The sequence below is a fragment of the Eurosta solidaginis genome, chromosome 3, assembly GCF_040869045.1.
Source record: "Eurosta solidaginis isolate ZX-2024a chromosome 3, ASM4086904v1, whole genome shotgun sequence".
Lineage (NCBI taxonomy): Eukaryota > Metazoa > Arthropoda > Insecta > Diptera > Tephritidae > Eurosta > Eurosta solidaginis.
The window spans coordinates 283952634-283978396 of record NC_090321.1 but is presented as its reverse complement, the minus strand read 5'-3'; the positions used below and the strand labels follow the sequence as shown (position 1 = coordinate 283978396).

At 39.6% G+C, this 25763-nt stretch overlaps 2 protein-coding genes across 5 annotated transcripts in view; one reads left to right on the top strand and one right to left on the bottom strand.

Moving 5' to 3' along the window:
- Positions 1 to 8494, bottom strand: part of Sardh (Sarcosine dehydrogenase) — a 29518-nt gene extending 21024 nt beyond the window's left edge. For all 3 annotated transcript variants that reach the window (XM_067776805.1, XM_067776807.1, XM_067776806.1), the window contains exons 1-2: positions 8068 to 8494; positions 3866 to 5053 (exon numbers count right to left, since the gene is read on the bottom strand). In XM_067776805.1, the coding sequence (XP_067632906.1) occupies positions 3866 to 5053; positions 8068 to 8469 (1590 nt within the window). In that variant the 5' untranslated portion in view covers positions 8470 to 8494. The remainder of the gene's footprint in view (positions 1 to 3865; positions 5054 to 8067) is intronic.
- The window catches only part of HLH54F, a 174329-nt gene that overhangs the window by 135577 nt on the left and 12989 nt on the right, over positions 1 to 25763 (top strand). Inside the window, exons 1-2 of one of the 2 annotated variants that reach the window (XM_067776814.1) lie at positions 13036 to 13301; positions 16344 to 16615. In XM_067776814.1, coding sequence (XP_067632915.1) covers positions 13226 to 13301; positions 16344 to 16615 — 348 coding nt within the window. In that variant the 5' untranslated portion in view covers positions 13036 to 13225. Of the gene's footprint in view, positions 1 to 13035; positions 13302 to 16343; positions 16616 to 25763 lie in introns of those variants that run through there. The other variant, XM_067776815.1, reaches the window with a different exon arrangement.

The window sequence follows — 25763 nt, the reverse complement described above, 5'->3', positions numbered from 1 at the left end:
TTTGTTAAACTGTTCTCTACAGGATTTACGAAGTAGGTCCAGATCATGGGACCACCAGTGAGGTTTACGCTTACCGCGCGGTTTTGGCAATGGACAGGCCTGTTCTAAGGCTTTTGAGAATGCCGATGTGAAGGTTTCTACCAGACCCTCTAGCTCCATCGTTGATGAGGGGCTTTGTGGGGGCAGTTCTGGTAGTTCTCTTGCTAACAGCTCATTATGTAGTTCCCAGTTTGTATTACGTGGGTTACGTCTCGCAATGGGCTGATCGACGAAGAACTCTAACATTACTTCAATATACCGGTGGTCTGAAAAGGAATGTTCCTCAAGAACACGCCATTTTTTAACCCACCCATAAACGCTTTCGCTACATATAGTGAGGTCAATAACCTCTACGGTTTTTAGTAATAAAAGTTGGTTCATTACCTACATTGCAAACTACAAGGTTAGTTGTTAAAAGGTACTCAAAAAGTGACTCACCACGAGTGTTTATGTCGAACTACCCCACTGCACGTGGTGGGCGTTTGCGTCTGTCCCGATTAGCAGATGGCCTTTGCTTGAGTCGGCCACCAGATCCTTTACCGTCTTTTGCGGAGGAGGTTCCTCTGCGTCGTACGGCATATAAGCGGTGTAACGTCACCATTGCTATAATTAGGTAAGAGAAAGATATTTAGCTCAGACTTTGCTAAAATGCATGTTCGCACTTTACCTTCATCTGCAGCTCGGATGAGCTTAAACCCAATGGCCCCCAATCGGCAAATCCTTGAGTTGTTCACCCAGGGTTCTTGGATAAGGACCACTTCGACGTCGCCTTTAGAAAGGCGACTGATGAGAGCAGTCGAGGCTGCCTTACTTTTGTGCAGGTTTATCTGGAGCAACCTCAGCATGAGCTTGCTCAGACTCCCCTGCCTCCATCACCGTGATGTTGGGATCCTCTCCGTCGCTATCCAGCAGAGCATCCTCCATCGACAAATTGCCCAGAGCCCCTGCGCAATTTGACGTGGCGGAAACCAGGCTTTCGGCGTCGGAGATGTCCGCTTGCACTTCGGGTACCTCAATGTCCGTGTCCAAAGAGGCACTCGAAAGGGATGCGCGCTGTGCGTCCCCACGGTATACGTGAATTACGACCTCGCCGAGGCCGTAAAACACTCTTCCTTTGCTCCGTCTAAGGGGCTCGAGAGCTTCCTTATTCAGGGCTAACACGACCTGTCTCCTAGGTCCTACAGGGTCCTCGACTTGGATGACACTCCAGTCCTGCGTTGGGAGAGCCGGGTTCATCAGTTGCAGCATCCTGAGAACTCTCTCAGGTTCTGCTGGAACCGCTGGAACCCATGCCCTGGCCCTTGGCCGAGCCGGAATGTCCTTCCAGTCGACGACCTCGATAATCGCCCCGGGATAGACTTGTCCCAGCTTTGCGGCTGCTGGCTTGTACAGCGCAACAGACCTTCCGTCCTCGCAAGCGAGTACCTTGATTTGGCCCTGGTACCATCCTGCATCAGAACCTCGCGGCGGACTACCCGGAGACTCCATCAGCACGTCGAGAACGGCGTTACCGATTTCATTCCGGACGGACGGCCACTGGTCTTTAGGGATTGCACCACGGTCATTCCCTCAGTCCAGGATTCCTATAAGGATCCGGCCCTTGGCTACCTCGGCAAAGCTGGGTTTGGCTACCGCGGGGAGATTCTGGTGCCTTTTCGGCGGTGGTTTGATGTCCTCATCGGACCTTTGACGCTTATATGGGGTTGCGCTTGTTAGCAGAGAACCCCGAAAATTCGGCAGTAGAGATCGCGCCCTTTCCACCGAATTCCTGGCGTCCTCTGACAGCGTTTCCAGCGGAACACCCTCATACCTTGACAGGACTTTTGCAGCCCTCTCTTGTTCCTGTGGAACGATCCCTTGTGGGACTCTTCTTGAGAAGGGGTCCGACCCGTAGTTGCCCTCGCGGTCGTACCCCCGGATGATGTCTTCATTATGGCTCCTTTCTCCTTTGGCTCAGTGTTACCAGATCGTGGGACCCCTGTCACAGCCGTGGAGAAAACAGTCGCCATACCGGCGTCAGACGGGCGCCCAGCATCAGCAGGCGCGTTAGTGTTCGCCGTTGCCAGCGCAACTACCTTCGCCGCCATACTGGTGCTTGCCCCCGTCCGATCACCTAAGACTGTGTTGACTGAGGTTGCCCTCTTGTCGTCCATGGGGAGCAGACCCGTCGTTTCCAACGCAGTCGCTCCCCCGGTTAAAGTAGCTGTTGCGGCCCCGTTTTCCCTTGGCTCGGAGTGGCCAGGTCCAGAGACCCCTGCCACAGCCGTGGGAAAAATGGTTGCCGTTCCGGCGCTTGGACGGTGTCCGACAACAGCAGGCGCGTCAGGGTTCGCCGTTGCCAGCGCAACTCCCTTCGCCGCCATACTATTGCCGACCCCCACCAAGTCGCTCTTCCCTTTAGCGTTGGTAGCATTGGTAGCCCTCCCTCGTTCACTAGGGCGTATGGATGCCAATGCTGTTGTCCTTCTCCCTGTGGAGGAGGACGAATTATCTTTTTCTTTGTTTTTTTTTGTTTTTGTTGTTCATCTTGTTCGTACGACCCCTTGCTAGACGAGGCCAGCTTAGGGTCACCTTATTGAAAGGGGGAAAAGTGTCGTCCGCCACGGCAGAGCCTCTTACCGCGGTAAGACCATTTTTACTCTCTGAGGCGGCCCGGTGTCAGAGAGGCTCCGTACAAATACAGCCAGATTAACCTCCCGGCTGCAAACCATCCAATGGGCACGGTGCTGCATAACACCCTGGATTGGGAGGGGGCAGATCTTGGTCATCGCTCACCCTAGGACTAGGCCACCGCAGTCATGGAGATCCATGTGAACCTGCATCCTACTGGGTGGCATAGTCCCGTGGTCAGCGACGAATTATAAGATAACATAGCATTAAAAAATATTTCAATATCTGGTTCTAGTTACTGAGTGAATTTGTAAAAATCTATGATTTTTCAAACAGTTTTGAATTTGCTGTTATTGTTGGGTGTTATATAACCTTTTCTCAAATTGTGTATCTGTCATCCGCATCAAATAAAAAATTAAAGTATCTTTAACTCGGCTGAAGAATCAAATAACGAATAAAAATTATTTTTTATTTGGATGTCGAATCAAATAAAAAATAGAAATATGTATTTTGGATTCGACACTCATTCCAATAAAAATCCTGCGCTGGGTTAAATATTTTTCTTTTTATAACCCTGGGCAAACTGCTACTCATCCAAATGCAATAATAAAGGTGATGTCAACCACATAACCTCACTTTTTCGGCTGCTCTATTCGCCAGTATTTACTTGTTATACAAAAGCAATTATTTTGTATTGCTTCAGTTTTCGTACGAATTGCCTCAAAAAAATTATTTGTCTGCAAAATTTTCCCATTATTTTAGGGAATAGGCATAACTTTGTACTCTCTTGTGTAGAAAATGCTGGTAGCGGTTTATATAGTTATTATATTTTTAAGGTATAGTAAAATCTACTTCGATCGTAGTAGAATTCAGGGGCAGTTATGTATATGAAAATATGCATGCCCAACTTGTCAGAATAAGAGAAAACGTCAACGGGATGAGAACACCTGATATTTTATTTCATCATGCTACGCATTATTGTGCAAGACAATTTAAATTTTTAACCCCTCATGTCAGCTTAACTCTGAGTTAAAAAGATAACCTTCCCTTCTGCAAGTGGGCCTTAGACTACTTTGAAAATATTTTTATATAAGACTAAACCGCATCAAATTGAGTGAGAGTTTAATAAATTGTAAAACGCCGTAATATACGTATGTATGTTCATAAAAATATCTTACGTATCTGGTAGATATGTATGTACATATGTAACACTTACCAATTTATGATGCTCCGAAAACCCAGCATACTTTAAATCGCCCTCAAGAACTTTTTCGTAGGCTTTATTTGTGTTCCGTTCGTGATTATAATTGCCATACCAATCATAGGTTGGTACCTCTGCCTTATGCTTCATAAAGAACCCAGGTCTTTCAAAACCTTGCTTTTCCTCCATAAACGCATTTTGCGCTAACATATCCTCATGCAAAGGATCCTTTTGAAAGTTACGACCGGCCAGTGGCTGATCAAATTTGAAAACCATGCTATAGTTTTTTGCATAGCTTTCGTGCGACTTTTCGCTTATCCAATTTCTATCACGATTTTGTTTGTCTGTGAAACGACGTAAATCAAAATTGAACATCGGCAAATCAGGTTTTCCATTAATCAACCAAAGTGCAATTTGTTCACCACATCCACCGCCAAACATCATACCAGCTGAGTTGAAGCCACAATTATGATAAAGTCCCTGTATTTGGATGTCGGGCCCCATTAGAGGTTTATGATCCGGCGTAAATGATTCCGGGCCGCATATTGTACTCTTAACACCGTAATTACCATACGAAGGACATAACTTAATAGAGCCATTAAGATGCACATCAAATACCGACCAATCCAAATCGTATAAGCTAAAATGAAAATCATGAGCCACATTTTCCAATAAAACAGGGTTTGGTTCATAACCGCCCATGCATATAGCATCACCCTGTATTCGGAAATATGTGGAATAATCATGATCACGAATATTTGGTAAACCACGTACACCAGGTATTGATTCAGACACAATATAAGAATGTTTCATGGGAATGAGCGGTAAATGGGAATCATATTTCTTAATTAGGTCTCGACCCCAAACACCAGTGGCATTAACAACAATTTTTGTTTTGATGTTGCCATATGGTGTAGCCACACCGACGAGCTGCTTACCCTTCGAAGTGTCCTCGATCAAAAGATCTGTAACGCTGCAATTTTCAATAAAAGTGGCACCATTTTTTACAGCACCACGTGTTAAAGCTGTACACAACATGGCTGGATCAACAACACCATCGCCTGGCGAGTATAGCGCTCCAATGAAAGCTTTCGGATCAAGGAGAGGAAATAACTTCTGTGTTTCCTCGGGTCCAAGTATATGATTTTCGATATCCAATGCATTTCCTATTGTAGCTAAACGTTTATATTCATCCAAACGTTTCTGATAAAGTAATCAGTTAATACAAATTATTAATGTAAAAATGCGGTCAAAATAATAGCAGAATGAAGTATAATATTAGATATGTGTAAATATGATGTTTCTCATAACTATCAGATACATTTCGTACGTTGCGTTGTAAACTGATACATGACGCACATTATGATTGTGCAATTTAATTTTGCAAACTTGACGTGCAATGATTTTTTTCGGCATTTGGCAGACCCTATTAATGTTAAACTTCTAAAACAAATTGCTAGTTCACAGAAGTATGGACTGAGTTAGAAAAAAGTGTAATTTAAATTGGATGTGTACTCTGAAGATTGTACTGAAGCTAAGTAAGTATCATACATATGTATGTATGTATGTATGTTTATCATGACTATAGGACAATACAAGAAGGCTTGACTGAATATTATAAATATAATGGAAAACCTACATTAAATGCGGATAGTAAAATGAATGTGTGAATCGTGTATTATTTTACTTTCTGCTTAAAAACAAGCCAATAGCCCCTTTACCCCCCTACCCTTCCCTCTCGCCCACGGTTTTAGGAAGCGAGCGACATCAGGTAACTTCTTCTTGGTTGACAAGCTGAATTGACTGTATAAATTTAATGGCGCCAATAGCACCAAACCCGTATCTCACTCACAAATATCAATCGACTCAATAGCAAAAGTACACCGGGCTTGGCGCTGAGATCATGGTGTCTACACCACAAAAAATACGCAAAAACCCAGGTTTACGGCTTGTGCACATTGCATTGTAGCCATTCTATCTGCACAGCATTTTTATACTCAGTTGAGCAGAGCTCACAGAGTATATTAACTTTGATTGGAAACGATTGGTTGTACAGGTATAAAGGAATCGAGATAGATATAGACTTCCATATATCAAACTCATCAGTATCGAAAAAAAATTTGATTGAGCCATGTCCGTCCGTCTGTCCGTTAACACGATAACTTGAGTAAATTTTGAGGTATCTTGATGAAATTTGGTACGTAGGTTCCTGGACACTCATCTCAGATCGCTATTTAAAATGAACGATATCGGACTATAACCACGCCCACTTTTTCGATATCGAAAATTTCGAAAAACCGAAAAAGTGCGATAATTCATTACCAAAGACGGATAAAGCGATGGAAATTAGTAGGTGAGTTCAACTTACGGCGCAGAATAGAAAATTAGTAAAATTTTGGACAATGGGCGTAGCATCGCCCACTTTTAAAAGAAGGTAATTTAAAACTTTTGCAAGCTGTAATTTGGCAGTCGTTGAAGATATCATGGTGCAATTTGGCAGGAAGGTTACTCCTATTACTATATGTATGCTTAATAAAAATTAGGAAAATCGGAGAACGACCACGCCCACTTTAAAAAAAAAAAATTTTTAAGTCAAATTTTAACAAAAAATGTTATATCTTTACAGTATATAAGTAAATTATGTCAACATTCAACTCCAGTAATGATATGGTGCAACAAAATACAAAAATAAAAGAAAATTTCCAAATGGGCGTGGCTCCGCCCTTTTTCATTTAATTTGTCTAGGATACTTTTAATGCTATAAGTCGAACAGAAATTTACCAATCCTTGTGAAATTTGGTAGGGGCTTAGATTCTAGGACGATAACTGTTTTCTGTGGAAAAGGGCAAAATCGGTTGAAGCAACGCCCACTTTTTATACACAGTCGACCGTCTGTCCTTCCGCTCGGCCGTTATCTTTACTCAACTCAGTTCACGTACTTATCTGAACTCACTTTGTATTGGTATAAAAAATGGCCGAAATCCGACCATGACCACGCCCACTTTTTCGATATCGAAAATTACGACAAATGAAAAAAATGCCATAATTCTATACCAAATACGAAAATTGGATTGGTTTTTTGACGCAAAATATAACTTTAGAAAAAAACTGTAAAATGGGTGTGACACCTACCATATTAAGTAGAAGAAAATGAAAAAGTTCTGCGGGGCGAAACCAAAAGCCCTTGAAATCTTGGCAGGAATACTGTTCGTGGTATTAAATACATAAATAAATTAGCGGTACCCGACAGATGATGTTCTGGGTCACCCTGGTCCACATTTTGGTCGATATCTCGAAAACGCCTTCACATATACAACTACCACCACTCCCTTTTAAACCCCTCATTAATACCTTTAATTTGATACCCATATCGTACAAACACATTATAGAGTCACCCCTGGTCCACCTTTATGGCGATATCTCGAAAAGGCGTCCACCTATAGAACTAACGCTCACTCCCTTTTAAAATACCCATTATCACCTTTGGTTTGATACCCATATCGTACAAACGCATTCTAGAGTAAACCCTGGTCCACCTTTATAACGATATCTCGAAAAGGTGTCCACCTATAGAACTAAGGCACACTCCCTTTTAAAATACTCATTAACACCTTTCATTTGATACCCATATCGTACAAACAAATTCTAGAGTCACCCCTGGTCCACCTTTATGGCGATATCTCGAAAAGGCGTCCACATATAGAACTAAGCCCACGCCCTTTTAAAATACTCATTAAAACCTTTCATTTGATATCCATATGGTACAAACAAATTCTACAGTCACCCCTGGTCCACCTTTATGGCGATATCTCGAAAAGGCATCCACCTATAGAACTAAGGCCCACGCCCTTTTAAAATACGCATTAACACCTTTCATTTGATACCCATATCGTACAAACAAATTCTAGAGTCACCCCTGGTGCACCTTTATGGCGATATCCCTAAATGGCGTCCACCTATAGAAGGAAGGCCCACTCCCTTTTAAAATACTCTTTAATACCTTCCATTTGATACACATGTCATACAAACACATTCCAGGGATACCCTATGTTCATTTTCCTACATGGTGATTTTCCCTTATTTTGTCACCATAGCTCTCAGCTGAGTGTGTAATGTTCGGTTACACCCGAACTTAGCCTTCCTTACTTGTTATTTAATAATTTTTTATTTTGGTATATACAACTTTTTATGTAATTCGCCCCCAAAAAAGCATTCACCTTAGTATGTGCAATGAATATCCCACCATTTTGTATCCAACCCGGATCATGTCCTGTATCCTGTTGCAATCGCTTCAACATATTTCGTGAATTATTCAGCAATTGTATGTCTATGTCATTTGGTCGTAAACGCCATACTAAGCCTGCTGTATGCCAGGTGGTACCGGCTGTTAGTTTAGCACGCTCCAATAGCACCGCCTTCACCCCTCGCTTTGCCAAGTGATATAATGTATGACATCCAGCCGAACCGCCACCAATTATAACCACATCTGCCGTTGAAGGTATATGTGGTGGAGGTGGTACACTCTTAGCTTCAAAACTATTATAACGGGATGATATTGAAGCAGTAGTGGAAAGAAACGGCTTTTCTTGTATAATTGATCGTCTGCTAAACCTCCACATATTTTAAATTCCGAACCGATCACAAGCAAATTGGAATTTAAACTAAAGCGTTGTTTATTATTAAATAACAACAGGTATTAGAATATAGTAAACTGATAAAAATAGATTGTGGTTTGTTGTCGTAGAGGTCAGCTGAAGCTGATAAGGGAAGATGATAGTCAGATTTTCTTTTATATTTTTGTCTTGTTTATAACATAACAAGTATAAATAATTATTGCTCCCGCGAGGAAGCTTATCTGACAGCACAATTCCCTGCAAATATGCTTTCTTTACAAGTTGGCGCTTAGAGACTAGACGAATGTGGCCGAGTCCAACAAACGCTTCAGACCACAGTTTTCAGTGACAACTGACGTCCATTTACCAAGGGAAACCAAGAAACTCTCCTCTGCTGGCACTGTTTGAAACTGCTTTCACTGCTGGCACTGAGTGGTTTCAATAGGCATACTTTCAGGATGGGAGTATCTTAATAATTCACATATCAGTTGATATCTGCTCCGTTTATCATTAAATGCTCATTGATACCAACCAAGATTCGTCTTATTTAAGTTATTTCCGTCGGAAAAACAGTCGGACATCATTTTGGGCGTAACTGCTTTATCCAGTCGAGAAGCGGTCAAACTTGCGGTGCCACGTTTATTTCTGATTTACGGCATTTCAGTGTGTCTCGTGCAAACGACGGGGTGTTTTGTCACTTCAAAACTTTTTTGTCTATTTGCAGCTAACGTCCAATGGGAGTACTACAGTGCGCATCATGTTGTTGTGTTAACAATGAGCATCTTGTCCCCTTTCAACGTCAAATCATAGTCACGTCTCTTGCGACACAACCTTAAAGACTAGCAACAATACTGCCCATCAAACCGCTGTTGCCTTCGCCAATCTGCACCTTTTATACTTACAAATGCTTTCCACAGACATATCTCCATAATTCGAACTGGCGCAATGCGAGCTTCAGCATTTGCGTTTATCTCCCCTCCATAAAATACTTAGGGGTTACACTGGACAGAACCCTCACTTGGAATGCTCATCTAGGTGCTAACTTAACAAAGCATCAAGTGCTTTCTTCCCAGCACTCGACAGGTATGGCAAAACATGGGGGCTATATTCCAAATGGTATACTGGACATTTAATACTGTTGTGAAGCCAGTATTCAGCTATACTTTCATAGTTTGGCGGCCAAAGACACGCGAAGAACAGCAATAACAAAATTAAGTAAACTGCTTCGACTGTGGTTTGTGGCGACAGACAGAAGGTTTCCAGCCCGGGGCAAACTACTGTAAAATCGAAAACGATGCCCTGCTAGCCGATGCTTAGGTTATGGAGGGAACACTTCTCTGTGCTATAAAATGGAGAGGGCGATGAAACGCCCAGAAAAGATGATGAATAAATGTTCCCCACCCGACTATGTCGAAGTAAGAATAGCGATAGCCAGATTAAAAAACAAAAAGGCCGCAGGCGCTGATTGATTGCATGTGGAGCTATTCAAATACAACGGGGAGGAGTTGGTAAGCCAAATGCATCAATTTCCATGTAAAATATGGTCGAACGAGAGCATGCCCGACGATTAAAATCAAAGTGTTCTTTACCTAGTCCACAACAAGGGGGATCCTGCAAACTGCGCCAACTGTCGCGGAATCAGCCTTCTTAGTATTGCATATAAGGGCTTGTCTAGCGTATTGTACGAAGGATTAAAGCCCACCGTGGATCCGCTGATTGGACCTTATCAATGCGGCTTCAGACCTGGCAAATCTACTTTCGACAAGATTTTCTTTATATGCCAAACCTTGGGAAAACCCCATGAAAAAAGAGTTGATACACATCACCTCTTCGTCGATTTTAAGGCCGTCTTCGAAAGCACGAAAGGGAACTGTTTTTATACCATTATGTCTGTATTAGGTTTCCCCAGAAAACTTATACAGCTGTGCAAAGCGACGTTTAGCAACGCCATCAGCACAGTCAGAATTGGGAAAAACCTCCCTGGATTTGATGGTAAATGAGGACAAAACTAAGTACTTGCTGCCATTAAGCAAAGAGTCAGCGTATATGCGCCGTGGCAACCATGCAACTGTTGGCAGCCATAATTTCGAAATAGTAAAAGACTTCGTTTATTTTCGAACCAGCAATGAAACAAACAACATCAGCTTTGAAGTCCAATTAATGCTACTTTGAGCTAGGTATGAATTACAAAGTTAAGTCCCCTTTCGGCAAACGAAAATCATTATATACAAGTCACTGATCGGTGCAGTGCAATGAAACCCGGAAAAGCCCGCGGACGTTATTTCCTTTTGTCAGTGGTAACTATTTTCATTTTGATAAGGAAATAAGGCCCGCGGACGTTATATCCCAAAAAAAGGGACAAGGCCCGCGGACCTTATTTCCTTTTCAAAATGAAAATAGTTCACACTGACAAAAGGAAATACCGGCCGCGGGTTTTTTAACACGCCTATATTAGCATCACTTGTATGCTTTGTATGCTTTTATTATATTATAGTTATTTTAAAAAAAAAATTATTTATTTTAATGTTTTTTATTTTATTTTGTATTATGGTAATTCATTTTGTGTTTCCATTCCATTCCAATGTAAGCATGGAATGAGCTTTTGTTGTAATATACATACATATTTTTGTCCAATACGTTATGTGCGAAATCTTCATACAAAGTTGTGATTTCTGAGAGAGTAGCTACGCTGCGGGCATAGTTTCCCAAATGAAGGAAAAAAGCTCGCTCCTTTTCAAAAAGGAAATAACGCCCGCCAAGATTAAGAAATAGAGCCCGCGGGCGTTATTTCCACGGACGAAATTGTACTGCACCTAACCTATCGTACCCATCCTGCTATATGGTGCAGAAGCATGGATCATGATAACATCAGATGAAGCGGCTCTGGGAGTGTTCTAGCGAAAAGTTCTTCGAAAGGTTTATATGCCTGTACGCATCGGCAACGATGAGTTGCAAAGAAGATTTAATGATGAGCTTTATGCAGACACTAACGCAGTCCAGCGAATTAAAACATAGCGGCTACACTGGCTAGATCATCCTATGCGAATGAAAGATGATGCTCCGGCCAAACAAGTATTCTTATCGGAAGCAGAGGAAGAGGGCGGTACCACTCCGCTGAAGAGACCAGGTGGAAAACGATTTAAATTTCCTTGGCGTGGCCATTTGGCGCCAGTTATCCAAACGACGAAGGGACTGGCGCCTTTGGTGGACGGCCATAACGTTTAAAGCGCCAACTAAGAAAGTAAATAAGTTAATGCCCTCTTAGAACTCCCATCATAAGCCTACAGGCTCCTTTTCAATGATAAGACTATCTTTGTCGCACTTTGAATCATCTTGATCGCTACAATACCTTCGAAAATTTGATGTCTAGTGAAATTCCTGCTTCTGCACCATATGGACGGGCACGATAAGTGACTTGTAGAGCATGGTTTTCGATTGCCGAGAGAGGACTTTACTTTTAAATTGCCTACATAGCCCAAAAAAGCAAGGGAGATTCTTCACTGGATTTCAGAGCTGATGTGGTTTGTGTTAATGCTGGTTCCCATATAAACGAAGTCTTTTGTTATTTCGAAATATTCCATTTACGTTTTCGTAGCAGAAATTCACATCAGTTCTAAATCTTTTCGCTTCAAATAACTCAATTGATATCAATACAGCTGGACAGCATCTTTGACAAATTTGCTAAGATTAAGTACTAATGTTACTTTTACGAGTATGGGTACTTAGTCGTGTGCCGATTTGCTCATTTGCTTTGCATATGTTTGTTCTACATCCTGTATGGAAAATGTCTAGTTCAAAACAAGTGCGCTTTCTAGTGCATTCCGAACCACTACCAGTCCGCCATCTATCTTATATGCTTTCAACTGGCGAATTTAGCATGGCTATATCCTAGGCGGTGGAAATTCTCTCCGCTGCATTTCCACTTTAGACCTAGTTCTTTATTGGCACTTTTTCTATAATTCAGAGCTAGTGTAAAAATTTACAGCTAAGATCTAGTTCTTTTCTTGGTTCCATTTCGTTGGCTCTGTACATGTTGCTTCTAGTCCGATATTATCCCCTTTCTCGAAAGTTCCGAACCGGTGGGAAAGTGTGGGAGAAAAAGGCATACTCATAGTCGAAGCTCCCTAAGCTGGTAGCAGTTTTTTGTTGGTGACCTCTTCCTCAAATATTAAATATTAAATGTAAAAATCTAAACTGTCGATTTGTAACTGAAGAAAATTTAGTTACTAACGAAATAATACTTATTTGGCACTTTGGGTCTAGTTCCGAACCAGTAATTTGTTTCACTAGCTTCTTGATTCCCTTCAGGGCAAATATACGTGCATTCTATTTTGAACGAAAATCAGTGTGCCTGACTTCTATTTGTCTATTTTTCAACTATACTCTTACCAATGAGATTGTCTGTAGTTCCAAGAGCTAAAGAAACGCTAATATGTAAGTAATAAACTCCACCCACAATGCTCTAAAAATAGTCCTTTAGCCGATTCATTGGCAATTGAGTAAAATGTAGATGAGCGTAAATATTAAAATATCTAAAGATCTTCTAATAGAAACAATTAGCATATAGTTCGTTACGGTCGATTTTAGTTATAATAAACGGAATATTTAGCGACTAGCGACTTGAGTGCATTAACTTTGTGGTTAATATAAATTTATTGTAACGAATATTCGCGCAAATTAATTTACTTACAAACTACCTTAATTAAAATACTTATTTATAGTAAAAGTTGAGACAAAGTGAAATATTTGTAAGTGTGTTACAATGCCAAGAAGAAAGAGAGCTTCTAGTCCATTTGAATCCTTCGACGACGACTGCGATGAGGATGCCAGCTCTCAAAGTATGTGATATATGAAATTAAACTTTGTCAAATAAATTGAAACTTTGTAAAGAAAAAATATTACTTGTCGTAAATATCAGTAGCAGAGGTCGCGGTCGAGGTTGAGTGGAAGTGCAAAATCTCTTCCTCTTGTTACCTTATACCTGGCGCAAATTATAAAGACGAAGGGGTGTCCGCCTTCTACTCCCTTCCAGGGCGACTTAATTCACTCGATTAACCTTCTATAAATTGCTGCATAAATATGAAAAACCTGCAAAGTACTTTTTTCACGAATGCTCCAACAGCTATCTCATCTGACATTTTTATCAACCTGGTTGCTAGCCGCGGATCAGAATTGGTATGTTAAAGGGTGGGACTAGAATTAGCAGCCTAAAAACTAATTTTCGAACTAACGGTGCAGCAGTGCAATAGGACTACATTTCTCATTCACTGAGCACCATTACTGTAGATACCATAGGTTTTCAGCGAGCCCGGACCACGTACCTGCGTACGGGTGCAGCAAAGCACAATGCATGGGAGCGCTATATGTAAACAGCGAATTCAGATGACTACTTAGAAGGCAGAATGTGGGGCAAGGAGCTTCAGATGCTGGCTGCTCGGCATAATGCCAGAAAGTTCCAGTTACTGTAGGTTAAAAAACTGGGGCGGATTCATTCAGGAATGATGATAGGGATGTACAGAGTACGCTTAAGTTATGGAGGAAACTCTTTTCCAGTCACAAAATACGTTCCTCGTCCCACGTATGGAAGTGTTCTCCGCATTATCCCGGCTTAAAAATAACAAGACTACAAGTTAACGATAGACTTTCCCGCAGAGCTATTCGAACACACAGGCGAAGAGTCTGCAAAGAGCATGCACTAGCTCCTTTACAAAACAGCGAACGGCTGAGTCGAGATTGAAATTTAAGTGTTCTTATATGCAAAGGTGATCCCTCAAATTGCGCTAGTTACCACGGAATCAGTTTAGGATAGTGAACTGAAATCAAAGTCAACAAACTAATTGACCTTACCCGTGTAGCTGCAGACGTAGTAAATCATCTATCGAACATATCTTCACGATACGCCAAGCTCTGAGCTTACGATAGGAGAATCGACACGCAACTTAAACATCTCTCTACGAACAAACATTTAATTTATCATCGTAACAGTTCTGGTGTATATGTAGATGAGAGGATAGGGTGGTATTTAGGGTATTTGAGAGAAAAGTTCTCCAAACGATTAATGGTCCTATTTGTGATGCCAATGGTGTGCATTCAAGGAGAATTTATGATATTCTATAAGCTTTAAGCAGATATAAGCATAGTCCTACGAATAAAATCTTTAAGGTTTCGCTGGATAGGTGATGTTCCGGCTCAGAAAGTATTCTTATCTGTATCCAAATTTGGAAGCAGAAGGGTGAGACCTCCACTGAGCTGAGAGAGGGAGGTCGAGGAAGACTTGATTTCTATTGGTGCTTCCAAGTGTCGCCAGTTATCGCGAAAGAGTTATAGCTAACGTGATTTTTACACAACGACCAAAATCGCCTAGTAACTTCTTATCGACAACCACAGCCAATTGCATACTCAATTCATTATATGAACATATTCATCCAATAATCGTATGCCCCTATTACGGTTTACAACTCAACTTAGTTGTGTTGTAATCAAAATAACTCAACTCTTGTTTGATATTACGAATTACAACTTATTTCAGTTGAAGTTCAATTGATGTTGCCAACCTAAAACAGTGATTATTTGACAGATAAATGAGCAGCTGATCAATTTGTGGCTAAAATTTAAGCATTTGCAAGCGATTATTTTATTAGTAGCAAATCTATTAGCATAGATTTCTTTTATAACGACGAAGATGTTGGTGACAAAATTGACATGTCGCGAATAGGGAAAAAATTCGCGTGATCACTCCAATCCCTTGGAACTACCAAGCACCAAGTAAGACAACGTTTTAGTGACAAATGGTGAGCTTTAATGAAGTTATTTCGCAGATTTCTAAGTTATTTTCGGTTAAGTAAGGAAGCATTTTGTTTCTTACTAAACAAACTGAAGGACCATTACCGCAAACGCATTCTAGGGACGGCTGTACCCCTATTTTAAAATTATGCACTGCACTCTGATTCCTTGCTGACGGCAGCTATCAAAAATGCTGTGGAAATGATTTAAGTGTTGGACTGGAAAACATCTACAGTTTTTATAAAGGTTTTAGATATTATTGAGCATATTTGTGCGAAGTGGATTAAAACGCAAATGACTGCAGAGGAGCAACGCACTTCAAAAATCGCATTTTACTCTAAAACAGGATTCCCAGGAGTAGTGGGTAGTATCAATGGGACTCACGTCCGCTTAATTTCACCTATTTTGGCTGCATTCGAACTGCGGCTTGCCTCGTCCATCTTCGGGATGTCGCTCCATAAGGTCCTATAAGTTTTTCAATGTAATCCTTCGTTAAAACCTTGTTTTTTCAATAAATGCGTGTAAAATTGTCGATTATAAAATTTGTTTAAATTTATTTTAAAAGGTTTAATTACTCGCTTTCCATCTTTTACTGCCTTTATATTAACTCCGTTTCATGTTTGTCCCCTCATTTCCATACGAATTTTTGACCCACGGAAAAGTCTTTTTCGGTAACTTCCCGTTGAGCTAGACACTTGATATGTTCTAAGTATCAGTTCAGATCTGGGGGACATTACAATGCAAGTGAAAAAAATCCGCTAGGTGGCGCACGGATCGAGATATACGGAAAATTATTTATAATATTTTTTCCAAACAACTTCAAAATTTTCTCATACAACTGGTAATAATCAGTTGTCAGATTTTAATGTCTTTGACAACTACACCAACACAAAGTTGTAAACGGTAATGCCACAAAAGTTATAAGACTAGACAACTTCAACCGACATTTTTTTTGACAGGTTGAGTTGTAATCTGTAATACCAAATTGCAAAATTTCAACTGAAAGAGAGTTGAGTTGTAAACCGTAATAGGGGCATTAGTTCGTTAAAATGTTTGTATGTATATATATCATCTCATATGTATATGTGCATGTTTAGGTTCCAAAAACGGCAATCCACCAATACAACGAAACGCTGCCAATGCGAGAGAGAGGGCGCGCATGCGTGTTTTATCTAGTGCTTTTGGGCGCTTGAAAACAAAATTGCCAAACATTCCACCGGACACAAAACTATCTAAATTGGATACTCTACGCTTAGCGACAATTTATATTAAACAATTAAAAGTTCTGGTCGAAGGCGGTACATCAAGTCGTGAGGTACTCCAAGAGACAACGGGCATCCTCAGTATGCAAGGCGGTTCTCAAAGCATGGTAAATAGTAAATGTTTTAAATGTTTAGTATGTTTGTGTATGAGCCCTCTAGCGGCAGCTTTTAAATATAAATTTTATAATTATCTCATGCTTGCGTCACTTAAGGGTCCGGCTAGAAAATATTCCAGAAAAATCAATGCATAAACATATGATATGTATGTATATGTATAACTTTGCCAAGGGCCAAGACAGATTCAAGTATCGAAAACGTATATGCATTAACGTGCAATGTCTCGTATATTTTGTAGAAGGTCTTGATATATACATAACTATATTTGTTGCCCGAATAAAAAATTATGTCTAGAGGCCTTTGGGGAATGTCTGGTTTCTGCTTTTATCTACATTATACTATACTCTGCTTGGGTAGAAAATTATATCTCTCTATATTAAAATCTAAATATACAATACTAGATGGGGTCATATGTGAAAAGCATTAACAAACTGTCAAATATTTAAAGGTAAGATAGGCCCTATCAAAATCGAAACGTATTCCCTGGCGTGAATTTTTTTTTCATTAAATTCTTTATTTTTCTATGATTAATATATGCTCCGAATCTGGGCCCGTATCGTGTTATACGATCACGGATGAAAAACCAATTTCACTGAAATGATACATAAATATGAGTCTGTCAAGATTTTCATAAAAAATATATCACATTATGAATCTAAAAAGTACCTACCGCCCATATTTCAGGTATTACCTCAATCCTAATCACCATTTCAGTGCTATTGCGATTTACAAAATTTAATTCTATCACAGATCGTAGAACACGATATGTGCCCTGATTTTCTAAATAGCGCAATTCATTCGCCACCTAGCGGATTTTTCATTTATTTTAAATCGTCAGCCTATGACATGAACGTTGTAAAGGCTTACAAGTAGGATTTGTATCAGCACACACACACGCACAGCTCGGCTTCTTCGTTTTTTTGTGGATGCTATTTGGCACTGTAGTACTTCTTAGGTCCAAAAAAAGTGTGGTAGCCGCTAACGAAAACTGCGTAAAGATGTAATTGTAAAATTACAAAGGAATACCCTTATATATTTTCAAACGAGCACTTAATTACATCTCTCTTTAAAGTCCATATGTTTTGGACAATTTTAATTAGCAAATTGTGATACTTTATTACCGGGAACGATTGCTAACAACCGACCAAAACCGTCGGGGGATGCTTTAGTAGACGCGTTTTGGCTACACTTCGGTCAGTGTCAAACGGCAGCGTGTTAGAAAGAGAAGGAATTGTTTCTTTCTCACACATATCCTACTTGTAAACCTGTAATATGGACATGAAGCATGTTTCAAGTCTATGACAACTGCGAAAAAATATTTAATTAAAGCTGCAGACATTGGTGCTTTATTGGTAACCGCATCGGTAACCTTATAACAGCTGATTCGACCAACCTTATGGGAATCAATGCAATCGATTATTGGTGCCATATCTCGGTTGAAGAACGCCCTATCTCGCTTTACTTTTGGAGGCAAGCGTTATGGCTTAATCAAATACTATCCGTCGCCGTCACGACGCACGCTATTTTCCACTGACAGCACGAACTTGGCGTAAAATGAGACACGTAACGGCCATATATTGCATATGAGTTGATGTATGCTCTTTACCAACTCTTCGCTTTCGAGTTTAGACAGCTCGGTAGGTCATCCGTCGTTACCCAGCACCTTGATATTCTGCAGCCGGGATATTGCCATTCTCACTTCGGATTCCGGTAGGTGTTTTGTGTCTTCGGTTATTAGAGTATCGGGTTCGTCTTCTTCCTCGCTGGATAGCAATGAAGAGAAGTGCTCTCTCCACAACTTAAGCATACTCTGTACGTCAGTATCATTTCTGCAAGAAACCCGGTCTGCCGCCGAAGTTTTTGGTTTGGGCATAATTCCTATCAGCCAGCATCTGAAGCTCCTAGCACTCACAGCTATTGGTGATAGTACATAAATTTCCCAGGTCTGAAGCCGCACTGAAAAGGCCTAATCAATTCGCTGACATTGAGCGTCAGTCTCTTGCATATTGCCCTAGATAGAACGTTGTATGCGATATTAAGAAAAGGGGGTCCACTTTCATGTGGATTTTACAACATGGCTTCATACGACAGCAATTTAATAAACATGTTTTCCAAAAGTGCCTACCCTAATCTAAGAAGGAATTGTGCATGTATGTATATAAGCATTATTTATTATGGTTTAAGTGATGTCAACGTTGCCGCAACTCCAAATTCACATATTTGTTATAGTCCATATGCATATGGAAACAGGTGCATACTGTCAATTGCTGGCACGATCGTTGAATGTCAAATTTGGCTTTCACGTTAGCGAAAGAAGAATGTTCTTATGCCGAATTTACATAGAACCAAGACGAAACCATTTAAGGTGATAGGAAAGCGAATTGAACCCATTCGCCGTGCAGAAGAATGTCAAGTCAAAAGAAAATTTTCATTGATTTAGATTAACTGCCATATTTTTTTACAATGCGATGTAAGGAAAATAATCAAGAAGAAGCAATCAGCTGTTGGGATAACAACACCTGGCACCAAGGCGAATTCAGTGCCCGGTGTTGCTATCCCAACAGCTGATTGCTTCTTCTTGATAATTTTCCATACAACGCCTTGTATTGCAACATGTCAGTTAATCGAAATGAATGCAAATTTTCTTTTGACTTGACATTCTTCTGTACGGCGAATTGGTTAAACTCGCTTTGCCACCACCTGGTATGGATTCGCCTTGCCTGGCACTGAATTCGCCTTACATAGAATGCTTTGTTGCGATCAAGGCGAATCTATACCAGGTGGTGTCAAAGCGAATTCAACCAATTTGCTGTACAGAAGAATGTCAAATCATAAGAAAATTTTCATTGATTTCGATTAATTGACATATTGTTGTACAAGGCGTTGTATGGAAAATAATCAAGAAGAAGCAATCAGCTGTTGAGATAAAAACACCTGGTACTGAATTCGCCTTGGTTGCGATGCATCTTCTGACAGATGAATGAGTTCAATGGTGAAAAAGGTTACAACGGCGCAGGATTGTAATGGAATTGCATAAATCGATTATTTACCAGTCCAAGATAATTGGTTGAATATCTTTCTTTTATTCTTGGAAGAGTTTTTTTTAACAGCTCCTTGCCGAACGCTTTACTTGACTTGCTGTTATCAAAGAAAAAATCGGGCATTCGCGCCTTGTTAAGCACGTCAATATTGACGAGAATAAATTCGAGACTGGAAACGACTTGTCTATAGAAGAATAACGCAGAATACCTTTTGCCAACGAGCAATTCGTTATGCTCTTTAATGTTGAGCTCTTTCGCCTCACTATGTAGATGATGTTCAGGGGTCATGAGGAAACATCCCTTGGCAGTTTTGAGTGCAGCATTTTGGCAGGCCTGCAGCCTTTTTCAATGTATTTTTTAAGACCAGGCGACCAAAATGGTGGCGCGTAGCACATGAGTGCCCAGCCAATTGATTTGTACGTGGTTAGCAACGTTGTTTTATCTTTTCTCCAAGTGCTGCCGACAAGCGACTTAAAGATCTTGTTGCGTCCTTTTACTTTAGATACAATTTCGGTGGCATGCGCCTTGAAGCTGAGAGTATTATGGAACGTTACCTCGAAAATCTTTAGGTAACTGTGTTTATGGGTGATGGGTGGCTAGACGAAGTTTCACAGTGAAATGGGGAAGCAGGGTGGTTTCCAATGCCTTCGCTACTGGTGAAAGGAGTGATATCGGTCGACTCGCCTTCGTGAGCTGATTTCTCAGGCTTTAGTAGTGCAATTATCCTTGCCATTATCCATTGTTCTGGAATGACAAAGGACTTCAGCGACGGGTTGAAAACGAGCGTTAGGTAGTTTATTCCCTCAGCGCCCAGGTTGTTTAGCATTGACATGGCTATTCGTCTGTACGTTATAGATTTAGATGGCTTGGCCTTGTGGGTGGCTTCTTCAAACTCTGTGGGGGTGATGGTAATGGGTCATCGTATTTATGTTTATGTGCACGACGTCTGGCTTTGACTAGTGAAGAATGCATTATAAATTGTCTGCAAAAGGCGCTCGCGCTTGTCTTCGTATCAGATAAAGTTGTATCACCGAAGGCTATGGATACCTTATCACTGTGTTTTGTTGGTATAGACAAAGATTTGACGGTTGACTACAGTTTACCAGCACCCGAAGAGAGGTTGCAGTTCTTTAAATACTTTTCCCATTTGGCACGTTTGTGTTATTTACCAGCCGCATAATATCCAAGATGAGATTCCTAATATGGGGTATCTTAGGTTCAGCTGTCTCGCTAGTCACGTTCTTTTGCTAAGTTTGCAGCTTCAGCGGAGAAATGGGGCATGATTTCGGGTATTCTACCGGCCGGAAAAAAGCGTGCCGAAGCTGAAGCGATGACTTTGCGGAACGCATGCTCGCCTTGCCGGGCATCAGTAGGAATTGAGAGAGAACCAAATATTGATTTGTGAAGGTTATATAGTCTTCCCATTATTCCCATCAACACCCGTATTTCAGTATGTATTTCCATAGATATGTTTAATATTTTCCCCACCCTCTTTATTGCTTCATACATTGTAAATTAATATCATCTGACGATTTCCCGTGCTTCAGATAGCGACAATTTACACTAATCTGTCAGTCAAATTGATGAACAATCTTTAAAATAACAACGAACTTGCTTTTTGTTTTGGGTTTTATTTTTCCATAGATAGGTGCATGGAAAATGGCTTGTACTTCTACCAAAATTGCTTGTACCTATATTAGTAGAGATGTAGCGGATATTCGTATACGTGATACCGAAACTATCACACCGTCATTCACATTAACCAAAAATTCAAGCTTTAACAAATACGGATGTTGTAAAAAATATGGTAGGAAAGGAAAATATTTCCTGGAGATATAATTTCTTTTTTTTTTTTAATTCAATTTAATTGCTCTTTTTCGTTTTAAATTGGTAAAACCCGTTTTAAAAAACAAACAAAGGATACCATATCGTCGCCCGCTTGCTAGAAGCATGAATGTGCCAAAATGGAAATGTTGGGAAATCGATTTTCAAAGTTTATTGCTCTCTCAAAATTAGAAGAATTAGTTTCTAGTGTAAAAATGTACTTATATATTATACTCACATTATGCTCTATTAACTGAGATAATTGTTCTGCTCGCATCCCTTCTTTCTCCGAGATTTAGCATATTCATTTTTCTGGCACAACAAAAATTTAAAAAGCTGATATGTTTTTTGTTAATACATCTATACAAAAAAATTAAAAGTAGTCGAATCTCTTTGGTCGAATCAGGTTAATCTGCTCATACTTTCTATGTATTTTGATGCGCTGAATCCGAATAAGCTATAAGAATTGGCCCATCTGGTCATGGTATGGCCTTAACCTCAAAAGACGTAAAAAAATCACCACAGAATGAATTTTAAATAACGTTAGAGCCAAGCCAAGGCCTGCTAGGCCAATTCCGTTGGCGGATTGGGATTCGGAGCATCACAGTACTTGGGAAAACATCCGCGGCTTTGACTTATCGAAAGTATGTATGTAAATGAAAAAAGTTACACATTCAATTCAATTTCATATACACTAACGTGCTTTTATTTAAGATATTATTGCAAACATAGAACTAGTTCTTATTCTCATCAGAATCAGAATCTTCTGAAATGTTGGGTTCGGGAAAAGCGTTGCCCTCAAGATTTTTATAAAAAGAATGATATTATTTTGGTATAACCAGTTTTTCACACAATTTTTCCAAATGTTTTAGTTTTGATATTAAGCTATTAAAAATTCTTTATCGGTGTAATTTTTTTTGAAGAATACCAGGCACGTATACCCGAACATTTGAACATACGAATATGTGCTGTTCTTATTGTTTTTCAAAAATTGTTTAGCCATATCAACGAATGTGTCATACAATGTGCCACATTCATTTTTCTGGCTCAACTTTGTGTGATTGAATTATACATTCTTAAAAATGGCTCGGCAAATTATTGGGGTTTCCATGTACATAGGAAGCTCTAGATTTAAGTAGAACCTAGAGAATCTAAAGGGTAATCCAAAGAGGCCTGTAACACAAAATCGAAAAAATTCCACACTCATGTTTCTGGCTAGCTGGCGACGATATCTCACAAACCAAACAATAGAATTTTTTATAGATCTATGTATTTTTGTATGAACTACATACATAGTACATATTAGAGAAATCGGACCAGAATAACCATTTTTTGAATCGTCTCGTTGCCTTCATCTCTAGTGGATCTCTTTATTATTTTGTTGGTAATATTGTTTTTACGAAGAGACATAGCTTTTCCAGCCTTAATAGGTCGTTCCGTGGATACTTTAACAGATGAACCACTTCTTCATATGAAGTGCGTTTGGCCTATTTTGAGAGCCGTACAGCACGGTTGCTGGAATAATGTTCATAAAGAGATTGCTTTTCATTTCTGTTGGTTGCATAGCATAGCAGGACACAGTAACAATGCTCTGATAAACAATATCTACCACTACCAACATGTGAAAGTCACACGAATCGAGCAGAGAAATGCTATTATAACTTGCAAAAAGAAAAAATTTCCGAAACGAAGTGAGAAACAGACGTCAAAAAGCATTTCGCTTGCACATAAACTCTATGAGACCAAATTGGCATACAAAAATTTTGCGTGATCGTCATAATGATGCAACTATATTTTGGCCGGACTTGGCTCCAGCATATTACGCACGTGTCCCCGAAAAGTGGTTCGAAGATAAAACAATGTAAATTATGTTGGGAAAAACTTGAATAAGCCCAACGTGCCTGAGTTGTGGCCAATTGAGCGATATTGGGCTGATGAAAGAAAAACTTTTGAAAATAGGGAAACCAACAAAAACCGTTACGGAAGAACAAAAACTGTGACTAAGGCTGTCGCTAAAAGTGAATTAAACCGTTGTACAAAACTTGTTGTCGCTTGCCTGATCGAACGTCACCCCCAGTATTTTTGGATGTAAGACAGTCGGTAACGTAATGCCATAGATGTGGACCCCTTGCCATTTCCTTCGGTTAAAAGCGGTTATGTTAATGCTCCTTTGACAATAGGGGGACTCATGATAGCATATAAACTTATAAGGTGTAAAATTATATCCATTTACACACGCGGTTATGTGAACGCACCTAGTAATACTCTTGATAAACTTGATTGTTTTTCAGCTGTATTATTTCCAAAAAAATTTTTTTGATTGTTATACAAATTAAAAAATACCAAGATTAAGTGAAAAATCAAAACTAAAACGCCTTTATTCGCTGATGTTGGAGATGTTTGATGAAAATGCCGTCTGTAATGTCTGCAAGGTTGCATTCCTTTGAGTTTACCGCGTTTACACAATGAAATGTGCGCGTAAATTTATACAAATTGTGTAAATGATTTTTCATAAAAAATTTGACAGCTCGTGCGTAAACTAGATAAATTTATACGTTTACACACTTTATAAGGCATTTATACGGTTACATGAGTCCCCCTAATATATCAAATTTTTGTTCCCCTTAACATTCCAAAAATTTTTTGTTGTAAATTATAGGTTCGTCCATAAATTGAACTCATCTGTCGCGCCTACTGGCCTTATCTCTGTATTGTAGCGACCTAACTAAGCGTTTATGTAAATCTGCCCTTATGCATTTGATTAACATAGCAAAATGTGAAACAGCCCTAAAGTGAAATTTTTCATGAGGAAAATAAGTTACACACGTGCGGCGCTCTATATTTTGTTAAGTTTCTCCTGCCTTTTTTGACTATAATTTAAATCAATTTTGCTTTGCGTATGTCTTCGCATTGTTGGTGCCCACAAATATTCTATTATTTTTATTTCTGCGGAAATATGTATATCAACCTTTTAATTTTTAAATACTACTAAGTTTTATCAAACTATCAAATGCAACTTTGCTTAAAGAAGTCTTACGTACGTAAAATGCAACCTGAGATTCGCATCAGGTGAGCGAGGCTGTTTGTGATTTTGACGTTTATCGCTTAGTGGTATACTTTGACCAGTGCTCTCCTGTGCATGATTGCTGAAAAATCTTCAGAAAAAGGTAGCAGAAAGCGTATGAGTTCTCTTGTAAGGTGAATACACTTGACTAATTAAATTTTTCTTGAGCGTTTTTTAATGGAATTTTCGCATTTCCTTTGATGTCGATACTAAGCTTCGCTGCATAGTAAAATATTTCGAAGAAATACCTAACATGATTCGAATCCATGGATGTTGGCTGGCACATCCGCAACAACCCTAATAGATCATGCATATATACCTACAAATATGTAGATTTGAAATAACTGTCATATCCAAAGATTAAAGCGAAAAATATCAAATTACAGGAAATATGATTGTACAGTGAAGTGAGTGCAGCGCACAACTTATGACATAGAGACTGAGGGCGTCAAGGTCCAAATGATGGTTCTATACTCGTTACATAAATAGGATCATTTTGCAAAAAACATTAATGTAATATGCCATTTGCAAAGAAAAACTACAAACAGAAAAGAATACATGACAAATCGACGTTTAAGTAGAAAATCACACTATCTGGAAAGGAAAGAAAAAAAAGAAGAACGCTCTACTTTAGAATTGGTTTAAAAAATTCCCTATTTCAGAATTCGGCTAAAGAATGCCCTATCTCAGAGCTTAGTTCAAGATTGGTTGAATTCTGATATTAGTTTTTGATAGGCGTTTTTCAAAAGTTTGCTGCGAAAAGTTTAATGTTTTCGAAACCGCCGCCGATATAGGGCTATATTATTCTACCTAGCAGTCATAACAAGCATATACAGAAGATTGTCTCAAGAAGCACAATAGAGCGTTTCAGATGTACATATACAGGAACATAAGTTGAAAATGGACCTAACGGTATTGAACCCTAATCAAAGGAAAAGTTCAAAATGGGGGTTATAGTTTTTCGACACCGTGTAAAATTGGTTATTTTCCTTTGGATAAAAATTAGATGCAAAATTTGTTATTGATCCCATCATGCAGGGACGAAAAATAATAATTATTTTTTTTTTCGGAGTCGAAAAAGTCCTGGTCAAAAAATTGTCCTAGGTGAAAATGTTTGAGTTCCCAGGTATCCCTATAGAAATATCATGTCGAATCATGCATCCTTTTTATTTTTCGAACTTTTTCCATAGAAGTCCACATATAAAAGTA